This window comes from Salmo salar, chromosome 17 (genome assembly GCF_965601325.2).
Source record: "Salmo salar chromosome 17, fSalSal1, whole genome shotgun sequence".
NCBI classification, from domain to species: Eukaryota; Metazoa; Chordata; class Actinopteri; order Salmoniformes; family Salmonidae; genus Salmo; species Salmo salar.
Window position 1 is genome coordinate 83,049,515 of NC_138307.1, and position 12,274 is coordinate 83,061,788.

Genomic DNA, 12,274 nt, shown 5'->3' on the forward strand with positions numbered 1-12,274 from the left:
TTAACCACAGCTGGTTACTAGTAGTTCCTACTCCACATCATCAGCATTATCTATAGGACTAACCACAGCTGGTTACTAGTAGTTCCTACTCCACGTCAGCAGCATTATCTATATAATTAACCACAGGTGGTTACTATTAGTTCCTACTCCACGTCAGCAGCATTATCTATAGAATTAACCACAGCTGGTTACTAGTAGTTCCTACTCCATGTCATCAGCATTATCTATAGGATTAACCACAGCTGGTTAGAAGTAGTTCCTACTCCACATCATCAGCATTATCTATAGGATTAACCACAGCTGGTTACTAGTAGTTCCTACTCCATGTCATCAGCATTATCTATAGGACTAACCACAGCTGGTTACTAGTAGTTCCTACTCCACATCGTTAGCATTATCTATAGGATTAACCACAGCTGGTTACTAGTAGTTCCTACTCCACATCATCAGCATTATCTATAGGATTAACCACAGCTGGTTACTAGTAGTTCCTACTCCACATCATCAGCATTATCTATAGGATTAACCACAGCTGGTTACTAGTAGTGCCTTCTCCATGTCATCAGCATTATCTATAGGACTAACCAAAGCTGGTTACTAGTAGTTCCTACTCCACGTCAGCAGCATTATCTATAGGATTAACCACAGGTGGTTACTATTAGTTCCTACTCCACGTCAGCAGCATTATCTATAGGATTAACCACAGCTGGTTACTAGTAGTTCCTACTCCATGTCATCAGCATTATCTATAGGATTAACCACAGCTGGTTAGAAGTAGTTCCTACTCCACATCATCAGCATTATCTATAGGATTAACCACAGCTGGTTACTAGTAGTTCCTACTCCATGTCATCAGCATTATCTATAGGACTAACCACAGCTGGTTACTAGTAGTTCCTACTCCACATCGTTAGCATTATCTATAGGATTAACCACAGCTGGTTACTAGTAGTTCCTACTCCACATCATCAGCATTATCTATAGGATTAACCACAGCTGGTTACTAGTAGTTCCTACTCCACATCATCAGCATTATCTATAGGACTAACCACAGCTGGTTACTAGTAGATCCTACTCCACATCGTTAGCATTATCTATAGGATTAACCACAGCTGGTTACTAGTAGTTCCTACTCCACATCATCAGCATTATCTATAGGATTAACCACAGCTGGTTACTAGTAGTTCCTACTCCACATCATCAGCATTATCTTTAGGATTAACCACAGCTGGTTACTAGTAGTTCCTACTCCACATCATCAGCATTATCTATAGGATTAACCACAGGTTGTTACTATTAGTTCCTACTCCACGTCAGCAGCATTATCTATAGGATTAACCACAGCTGGTTACTAGTAGTTCCTACTCCATGTCATCAGCATTATCTATACGATTAACCACAGCTGGTTAGAAGTAGTTCCTACTCCACATCATCAGCATTATCTATAGGATTAACCACAGCTGGTTACTAGTAGTTCCTACTCCATGTCATCAGCATTATCTATAGGACTAACCACAGCTGGTTACTAGTAGTTCCTACTCCACATCATCAGCATTATCTATAGGATTAACCACAGCTGGTTACTAGTAGTGCCTTCTCCATATCTCAGCATTATCTATAGGACTAACCACAGCTGGTTACTAGTAGTTCCTACTCCACGTCAGCAGCATTATCTATAGGATTAACCACAGCTGGTTACTAGTAGTTCCTACTCCACATCATCAGCATTATCTATAGGATTAACCACAGCTGGTTACTAGTAGTTCCTACTCCACATCATCAGCATTATCTATAGGATTAACCACAGCTGGTTACTAGTAGATCCTACTCCACATCATCAGCATTATCTATAGGATTAACCACAGCTGGTTACTAGTAGTGCCTTCTCCATATCAGCAGCATTATCTATAGGACTAACCACAGCTGGTTACTAGTAGTTCCTACTCCACGTCAGCAGCATTATCTATAGGATTAACCACAGGTGGTTACTATTAGTTCCTACTCCACGTCAGCAGCATTATCTATAGGATTAACCACAGCTGGTTACTAGTAGTTCCTACTCCATGTCATCAGCATTATCTATAGGATTAACCACAGCTGGTTAGAAGTAGTTCCTACTCCACATCATCAGCATTATCTATAGGATTAACCACAGCTGGTTACTAGTAGTTCCTACTCCATGTCATCAGCATTATCTATAGGACTAACCACAGCTGGTTACTAGTAGATCCTACTCCACATCGTTAGCATTATCTATAGGATTAACCACAGCTGGTTACTAGTAGTTCCTACTCCACATCATCAGCATTATCTATAGGATTAACCACAGCTGGTTAGAAGTAGTTCCTACTCCACATCATCAGCATTATCTATAGGATTAACCACAGCTGGTTACTAGTAGTTCCTACTCCATGTCAGCAGCATTATCTATAGGACTAACCACAGCTGGTTACTAGTAGTTCCTACTCCACATCGTTAGCATTATCTATATGATTAACCACAGCTGGTTACTAGTAGTTCCTACTCCACATCGTCAGCATTATCTATAGGATTAACCACAGCTGGTTACTAGTAGTGCCTTCTCCATGTCATCAGCATTATCTATAGGACTAACCACAGCTGGTTACTAGTAGTTCCTACTCCACGTCAGCAGCATTATCTATAGGATTAACCACAGCTGGTTACAAGTAGTTCCTACTCCACATCATCAGCATTATCTATAGGATTAACCACAGCTGGTTACTAGTAGTTCCTACTCCACATCATCAGCATTATCTATAGGATTAACCACAGCTGGTTACTAGTAGTTCCTACTCCACATCATCAGCATTATCTATAGGATTAACCACAGCTGGTTACTAGTAGTTCCTACTCCACATCATCAGCATTATCTATAGGATTAACCACAGCTGGTTACTAGTAGTGCCTTCTCCATGTCATCAGCATTATCTATAGGACTAAGCACAGCTGGTTACTAGTAGTTCCTACTCCACGTCAGCAGCATTATCTATAGGATTAACCACAGCTGGTTACTAGTAGTTCCTACTCCATGTCATCAGCATTATCTATAGGATTAACCACAGCTGGTTAGAAGTAGTTCCTACTCCACATCAACAGCATTATCTATAGGATTAACCACAGCTGGTTACTAGTAGTTCCTACTCCATGTCATCAGCATTATCTATAGGACTAACCGCAGCTGGTTACTAGTAGTTCCTACTCCACATCGTTAGCATTATCTATAGGATTAACCACAGCTGGTTACTAGTAGTTCCTACTCCACATCATCAGCATTATCTATAGGATTAACCACAGCTGGTTACTAGTAGTTCCTACTCCACATCATCAGCATTATCTATAGGATTAACCACAGCTGGTTACTAGTAGTGCCTTCTCCATGTCATCAGCATTATCTATAGGACTAACCACAGCTGGTTACTAGTAGTTCCTACTCCACGTCAGCAGCATTATCTATAGGATTAAACACAGCTGGTTACTAGTAGTTCCAACTCCATGTCATCAGCATTATCTATAGGATTAACCACAGCTGGTTACTAGTAGTTCCTACACCACATCATCAGCATTATCTATAGTATTAACCATAGCTGGTTACTAGTAGTTCCTACTCCACGTCCTCAGCATTATCTATAGGATTAATCACAGCTGGTTACTAGTAGTTCCTACTCCATGTCATCAGCATTATCTATAGGACTAACCACAGCTGGTTTCTAGTAGTTCCTACTCCACATCATCAGCATTATCTATAGGATTAACCACAGCTGGTTACTAGTAGTTCCTACTCCACATCATCAGCATTATCTATAGGATTAACCATAGCTGGTTACTAGTAGTCCCTACTCCACATCTTCAGCATTATCTATAGGACTTACCACAGCTGGTTACTAGTAGTTCCAACTCCATGTCATCAGCATTATCTATAGGATTAACCACAGCTGGTTACTAGTAGTTCCTACACCACATCATCAGCATTATCTATAGTATTAACCATAGCTGGTTACTAGTAGTTCCTACTCCACGTCCTCAGCATTATCTATAGGATTAATCACAGCTGGTTACTAGTAGTTCCTACTCCATGTTATCAGCATTATCTATAGGATTAACCACAGCTGGTTACTAGTAGTTCCTACTCCACGTCTTCAGCATTATCTATAGGATTAACCACAGCTAGTTACTAGTAGTTCCTACTCCATGTTATCAACATTATCTATAGGATTAACCACAGCTGGTTGCTAGTAGTTCCTACTCCACATCATCAGCAATATCTATAGGATTAACCATAGCTGGTTACTAGTAGTTCCTACTCCACATCATCAGCATTATATTTAGGACTAACCACAGCTGGTTACTAGTAGTTCCTACTCCACATAATCAGCATTATCTATAGGATTAACCACAGCTGTTTACTAGTAGTTCCTACTCCACATAATCAGCATTATCTATAGGATAAACCACAGCTGGTCGCTAGTAGTTCCTACTCCATGTTATCAACATTATCTATAGGATTAACCATAGCTGGTTACTAGTGGTTCCTACTCCACGTCATCAGCATTATCTATAGGATTAACCACAGCTGGTTACTAGTAGTTCCTACTCCACATCATCAACATTATCTATATGATTAACCACAGCTGGTTACTAGTGGTTCCTACTCCATGTTATCAGCATAGGATTAGGATTAGCTACAAAATGTTCTCATACCTAGTTTCTCTGTGTACGACGTCTCTCATTTTGAATAGAAACCAAAACAGTCTAAAGGCAGCCAGTGTGATGCTGATAAACTGTAGTGAACTATTGACACAAATATTGACAAAAATACATACAGGTATGAGGAGATCAACGTATTGTTTACGGCAGGTCACGTACTGCATCACGTTTCTGACTAGGACACGATAATGTTGGGTAGTGGAGGTGGTAGGTATTTAGACATGTCTCTGGGTAGTGGAGGTGGTAGGTATTTAGACATGTCTCTGGGTAGAGGAGGTGGTAGGTATTTAGACATGTCTCTGGGTAGAGGAGGTGGTAGGTAATTAGACATGTCTCTCGGTAGTGGAGGTGGTAGGTAATTAGACATGTCTCTGGGTAATGGAGGTGGTAGGTAATTAGACATGTCTCTGGGTAATGGAGGTGGTAGGTAATTAGACATGTCTCTGGGTAGTGGAGGTGGTAGGTATTTAGACATGTCTCTGGGTAGTGGAGATGGTAGGTAATTAGACATGTCTCTGGGTAGAGGAGGTGGTAGGTAATTAGACATGATAATGTTGGGTAGTGGAGGTGGTAGGTAATTAGACATATCTCTGGGTAGTGGAGGTGGTAGGTAATTAGACATGTCTCTGGGTAGTGGAGGTGGTAGGTATTTAGACATGTCTCTGGGTAGAGGAGGTGGTAGGTATTTAGACATGTCTCTGGGTAGAGGAGGTGGTGGGTAATTAGACATGTCTCTGGGTAGTGGAGGTGGTAGGTAATTAGACATGTCTCTGGGTAGTGGAGGTGGTAGGTATTTAGACATGTCTCTGGGTAGAGGAGGTGGTAGGTATTTAGACATGTCTCTGGGTAGTGGAGGTGGTAGGTATTTAGACATGTCTCTGGGTGGTGGAGGTGGTAGGTATTTAGACATGTCTCTGGGTAGTGGAGGTGGTAGGTAATTAGACATGTCTCTGGGTAGAGGAGGTGGTAGGTATTTAGACATGTCTCTGGGTAATGGAGGTGGTAGGTATTTAGACATGTCTCTGGGTAGTGGAGGTGGTAGGTAATTAGACATGTCTCTGGGTAGTGGAGGTGGTAGGTATTTAGACATGTCTCTGGGTAGTGGAGGTGGTAGGTATTTAGACATGTCTCTGGGTAGAGGAGGTGGTAGGTATTTAGACATGTCTCTGGGTAGTGGAGGTGGTAGGTAATTATACATGTCTCTGGGTAGTGGAGGTGGTAGGTATTTAGACATGTCTCTGGGTAGCGGAGGTGGTAGGTATTTAGACATGTCTCTGGGTAGAGGAGGTGGTGGGTAATTAGACATGTCTCTGGGTAGTGGAGGTGGTAGTTATTTAGACATATCTCAGGGTATTGGAGGTGGTAGGTATTTATACATGTCTCTGGGTAGTGGAGGTGGTAGGTATTTAGACATGTCTCTGGGTAGTGGAGGTGGTAAAAATGTAGACATGCCTCTGGGTAGAGGAGGTGGTAGGTATTTAGACATGTCTCTGGGTAGAGGAGGTGGTAGGTACTTAGACATGTATCTGGGTAGTGGAGGTGGTAGGTATTTAGACATGTCTCTGGGTAGAGGAGGTGGTAGGTATTTAGACATGTCGCTGGGCGGTGGAGGTGGTAGGTAATTAGACATGATCATGTTGGGTAGTGGAGGTGGTCGGTATTTAGACATGTTTCTGGGTAGTGGAGGTGGTAGGTAATTAGACATGTCTCTGGGTAGTGGAGGTGGTAGGTATTTAGACATGTCTCTGGGTAGTGGAGGTGGTAGGTAATTAGACATGATCATGTTGGGTGGTGGAGGTGGTAGGAATTTAGACATGATAATGATGGGTAGTGGAGGTGGCAGGTATTTAGACATGTGTCTGGGTAGAGGAGGTGGTAGGTATTTAGACATGTCTCTGGGTAGTGGAGGTGGTAGGTAATTAGACATGTGTCTGGGTAGTGGAGGTGGTAGGTATTTAGACATGTCTCTGGGTATTGGAGGTGGTATGTAAATAGACATGATAATGTTGGGTAGTGGAGGTGGTAGGTAATTATACATGTCTCTGGGTAATGGAGGTGGTAGGTATTTAGACATGATAATGTTGGGTAGTGGAGGTGGTAGGTAATTAGACATGTCTCTGGGTAATGGAGGTGGTAGGTATTTAGACATGTCTCTGGGTAGTGGAGGTGGTAGGTATTTAGACATGATAATGATGGATAGTGGAGGTGGTAAAAATGTAGACATGTGTCTGGGTTGAGGAGGTGGTAGGAATTTAGACATGTCTCTGGGTAGTGGAGGTGGTAGGTAATTAGACATTTCTCTGGGTAGTGGAGGTGGTAGGTAATTAGACATGTCTTTGGGTAGAGGAGGTGGTAGGTATTTAGACATGTCTCTGGGTAGTGGAGGTGGTAGGTAATTAGACATGATAATGTTGGGTAGTGGAGGTGGTAGGAATTTAGACATGATAATGATGGGTAGTGGAGGTGGCAGGTATTTAGACATATCTCTGGGTAGTGGAGGTGGTAGGTAATTTAGACATGATAATGTTGGGTAGTGGAGGTGGTAGGTAATTATACATGTCTCTGGGTAGTGGAGGTGGTAGGTAATTAGACATGATATTGCTGGGTAGTGGAGGTGGTAGGTAATTAGACATGTCTCTGGGTAGTGGAGGTGGTAGGTATTTAGACATGTGTCTGGGTAGTGGAGGTGGTAGGTATTTAGACATGTCTCTGGGTAGTGGAGGTGGTAGGTATTTAGACATGTCTCTGGGTAGAGGAGTTTGTAGGTATTTAGACATGTCTCTGGGTAGTGGAGGTGGTAGGTAATTAGACATGTCTCTGGGAATTGGAGGTGGTAGGTATTTAGACATGTCTCTGGGTAGTGGAGGTGGTAGGTATTTAGACATGTCTCTGGGTAGTGGAGGTGGTAGGTATTTAGACATGTCTCTGGGTAGTGGAGGGGGTATATATCTATGATAAATAATGTAATATAACATAGATAACATACAATACATTACATTATATAACATAGACAACATACAGTACATTACATTATATAACATAGATAATTATATAACATAGATAATTATATAACATAGATAACATACAATACATTACATTATATAACATAGATAACATACAATACATTAAATTATATAACATAGATAACATACAATACATTACATTATATAACATAGATTAGATAAAATACATAACATTATATGACATAGACAATTATATAACATAGATAATTATATAACATAGATAATTATATAACATAGATAACATACAGTACATTACATTATATAACATAGATAACATACAGTTCATTACATTATATAACATAGATAACATACAGTACATTACATTATATAACATAGATAATTACAGTTGAAGTCGGAAGTTTAGATACACTTGGGTTGGAGTCATTAAAACTCGTTTTTCACCCACTCCTCAATTTTCTTCTTAACAAACTATAGTTTTGGCAAGTCGGTAAGGACATATCATTTTTACATCAATTGTTTACAGACATATTATTACACTTATAATTCACTGTATCATAAATCCAATGGGTCAGAAATTTACATACACTAAGTTGACTGTGTCTTTAAACAGTTTATAAAATTCCAGAAAATGAAGTAATGGCTTTAGAAGCTTTTGATAGGCTAATTAACATCATTTGAGTCAATTGGAGGTGTACCTGTGGATGTATTTCAAGGCCTACCTTCAAACTCAGTGCCTCTTTGCTTGACATCATGGGAAAATCAAAAGATGTCAGAAGAAAAATTGTAGACCTCCACAAGTCTGGTTCATCCTTGGGAGCAATTTCCAAATGCCTGAAGGTACCACGTTCATCTCTACAAACAATAGTACACAAGTATAAACACCATGGGACCACGCAGCCATCATACTGCTCAGGAAGGAGACGCGTTCTGTCTCCTGGAGATGAATGTACTTTGGTGCGAAAGGGGCAAATCAATCCCAGAACAACAGCAAAGGACCTTGTGAAGATGCTGGAGGAAACAGGTACAAAAGTATCTATATCCACAGTAAAGCGAGTCCTATATCGACATAACCTGAAAGGCCGCTCAGCAAGGAAGTAGCCACTGCTCCAAAACCGGCATAAAAAAGCCAGACTACAGTTTGCAACTGCACATGGGGACAAAGATCGTACTTTTTGGAGAAATGTCTTCTGGTCTGATGAAACAAAAATAGAACCGTTTGGCCCAACCAACTTATTGTGGGAAGCTTGTGGAAGGCTCCCCGAAACGTTTGACCCAAGTTAAACAATTTAAAGGCAATGCTACCAAATACTAATTGTGTGTATGTAAACTTCTGACCCACTGGGAATGTGATGAAAGAAATAAAAGCTGAAAGAAATAATTCTCTCTACTATTATTCTGACATTTCACATTCTTAAAATAAAGTGGTGATCCTAACTGACCTGAAACAGGGAATATTTACTAGGATTAAATGTCAGGAATTGTAAAAAACTGAGTTTAATTGTATTTGGCTAAGGTGTATGTAAACTTCCGACTTCAACTGTATAGCAAACATTGCATTACATTATATAACATATATAACATAATGTCACAGCGTTTATCATTTTTTATAAAACTTAATTTCTTTTCCATTTTTTCCATTTCAGTCATCTATCAGACGCTCTTATCCAGAGAGACTTACATCATTGCATTCATATTAAGATAGCTAGGTGACAAAACAACCTATCACAATCGTAGCAAGTAGATTTTCCCTCAACAAAGTAGCCAGTGGTAGCAGGAAAAGACAAGGGCATTAGCTGAGAAGGCAGATTGGCATACTCCTAATCACCAGCCTCTGACAACAGTATCTACACTCTTAGAAAAAAGGCTTCCAAAAGGGTTCTTCGGTTCTTTTCAACCCTTTGAGATCCATGTAGAACCTTTTAAAGGATTTTACATGGAACTCAAAATGGTTCTACCTGGAACAAAAAGGGTTCAAAGGGTTTTCCCTTGAGATACCAGCTTTTATTCTTCACGTCACTCACCAAACTGACTCACTCCGCTCCCCCACCCCCGTAGTGGCCCTTCCAAAAAATCGCTTGAAAATGACCTGATCAGGGGTAGCTGGGGGGGGGGGGGGGGGGGGGGGGTATTGAGGAAGAGTCACCCATTTAGGAGCAGAACACCTCTGATTTAAAGGAAACCTACCGAGAAGAGGAACCCACAAACCCCAAAACCTCCGTAACCTCTAACCATCGTCATTCTCTCCAGCAGACTCTGCTGCTGCACAGCTCTCTGTCTCACATATAAATAAACCCCAGAGAGACACCAGGCCACCATTACTGACTCACATTGACACTCCATCTACAGACGGGTACAGTCAACATAGACTCCACAGTTTAACTCTAAAAGGACTCCTTGAAAGACTTCTCAAAGACTTTGAAAGGCTTCTCAAGGGCATATTTTGATATATTTTACGAGGCTTTTGTTCTGTGGATTGAAAGAACGTGAGCCGCTGTAACCAGGATAATAATATGAATTCAGCCCTGGATCTTGTTGTGGTAGTATGGTTGGGATTCTGCTCTGTTGTGGTTCTGGGACGCCCCCACCACTCTGGCTCTGGCCATGGGCCCAGCTTCGTGTCCAGAATCATAGAGGAGGACATCGAAACCCTGAAAGGCCCTTTGGTGAGTTACAATAGAAAGCCTTAAACCTGTTTAAACTGATTTCTCTGGTCCGTGGTCATGGATGTGTCCCAAATAGCACCTTATTCAGTTTATAGCGCACTACTTTGGCCACATACCACAAACATACCACAATGTATTTTCCAACTTCATGATGTACACATTTAGAAAAAGACAAGATCTATATGATAAATTGATCTTAAAACTCTGCTTGAGTCTGTGTGCTAAAAGTCAAATGTACTCATTTTATTCAGGATCTGAACAACATCAAATTGTTTGCCAAACCTGCCTTCCGGAACCTCATGATAGAGCTTGATGGCAAGTTTGAGGTAAATATCTCATCTTAATTTCCGTTTTCAACAAATGTTACTGAACTCTGGCCCTGCTATTTTAGATTCAACCTGCTGGCCCTGGGATTATAGATTCAACCTGCTAGCCCTGCTATTGTAGATTCTACCTGCTGGCCCTGCTATTGTAGATTCAACCTGCTGGCCCTGCTATTTTAGATTCAACCTGGTGGCCCTGTCAACCTGCTGGCCTGCTATTGTAGATTCAACCTGCTGGCCCTGCTATTGTAGATCAAATTCAATGTCTGCTAAGCTGCTGGCCCTGCTATTGTAGATTCAACCTGGTGGCCCTGTCAACCTGCTGGCCCTGCTGTTGTAGATTCAACTTGCTGGCCCTGTCAACCTGCTAGCCCTACTATTGTAGATTCAACCTCAAGGTCTGCTGTCACGTACTGAGGATGTACTCATTGTTAATGGTGTGCCTTTCCCCTCTGTCTCTCCTCTCCCCTTTTGTGGTCTTCTCTCCATTAGAAGCATGAACAGTGGCTGCTCCTGAATGCCACTCTGGACGTGTACCTAAACATCTTCTCCAACATGCTGAAGGAGAACTATCCAGAGGAAGTCAAGCAGGGCCTCAGCAGACTCCGTGGGAAGGTGGAGGATCTGAAGAGGAGCTACTACCAGGACAGACTGAAGATGAAGATACAGGCTCTGGCAGACATTAAGGTCAAAAGACTAAACTAAGATATTCACTTATTCTGTTTGCATACCAAATGGCATCCTATTCCCTATATAGTGCACTACTTTTAACCAGAGCCCTGTGGGCATTGGACTATATAGGGAATGTGGTACCATTTGGGATGAGTCCGTATAAAAAAAAAAAATTGTGTGTGAGAGAAAAAGAGAGTGAGAGAGAGAGAGAGTGAGAGAGATTGAGAGAGAGAGAGACAGAGACAGAGAGAGAGAGAGAGATAGAGAGAGTGTGTCAGAGAGAGAGAGAGAGAGAGTGAGAGAAAGCAAGAGAGAGAGTGAGTGTGAGAGAGAGAGAGAGAGAGAGCGAGAGAGAGAGAGAGAGAGAGAGAGAGAGAGAGAGAGAGAGAGAGAGAGAGAGAGAGAGAGAGAGAGAGAGTGAGTAAATGTGTGCTTGTGTGTCTCATAGTTTTTAAAAAGTCCATTGTTGTCTGAATGCCGTCTTCCAAGTGTGGACACTCCACTGGTCAGGTCAAGATGATGACGTCTCTCTAAATGTATGTTGTGACTTCTGTTTAGACCAATGATGCTGTTGTCCAGAGGAAGGCTGTGAACGAGTTCAAAGAGGTCTACCAGAGAGCTTCCCAGCTGGGGACCTGTCTCCATCAGACAGCCGAGAACGACACACAGGGCTGAGACCAGACAGAACCACCAACTGACTGATTGAAGACAGAGGAGACTACAGACTGTAATACATTAGGAAAGTGTGATGTCATTTCACTGCCGGTATCCACTTCAAGCGCAAAACCTGCAGAAATAAAAACGCAACCGAACACCTTCATAAAAGGGGTAACAGTCACTTTACCCAACGTTTACTTAACAACTGCCTCACAGCTTCCTCACCTACTGGTCACCATGCTTGTTCACG

The 12,274-nt window shown here is 41.6% G+C and overlaps 1 protein-coding gene across 1 annotated transcript; it reads left to right on the forward strand.

Annotated features, from left to right (window-relative positions):
* The first annotated feature begins 10,041 nt into the window (after positions 1-10,041).
* LOC145861345 (interferon gamma 1-like) lies at positions 10,042-12,042 on the forward strand. Its single transcript, XM_082963354.1, has 4 exons — positions 10,042-10,372; positions 10,624-10,698; positions 11,188-11,382; positions 11,926-12,042. Exons 1-4 carry the CDS (start codon positions 10,220-10,222, stop codon positions 12,040-12,042), a joined length of 540 nt encoding a protein of 179 aa, XP_082819480.1. The 5' UTR covers positions 10,042-10,219.
* The last annotated feature ends 232 nt before the right edge of the window (positions 12,043-12,274 follow it).

Coding starts and splice junctions, on each gene's coding strand:
- LOC145861345 (XM_082963354.1), top strand. CDS start 10,220: ATGAATTCAGCCCTGGATCTTGTTGTGGTAGTATGGTTGGGATTCTGC. Junction 10,373..10,623: donor AAACCCTGAAAGGCCCTTTG/GTGAGTTACAAT, acceptor CATTTTATTCAG/GATCTGAACAACATCAAATT. Junction 10,699..11,187: donor AGCTTGATGGCAAGTTTGAG/GTAAATATCTCA, acceptor TCTCTCCATTAG/AAGCATGAACAGTGGCTGCT.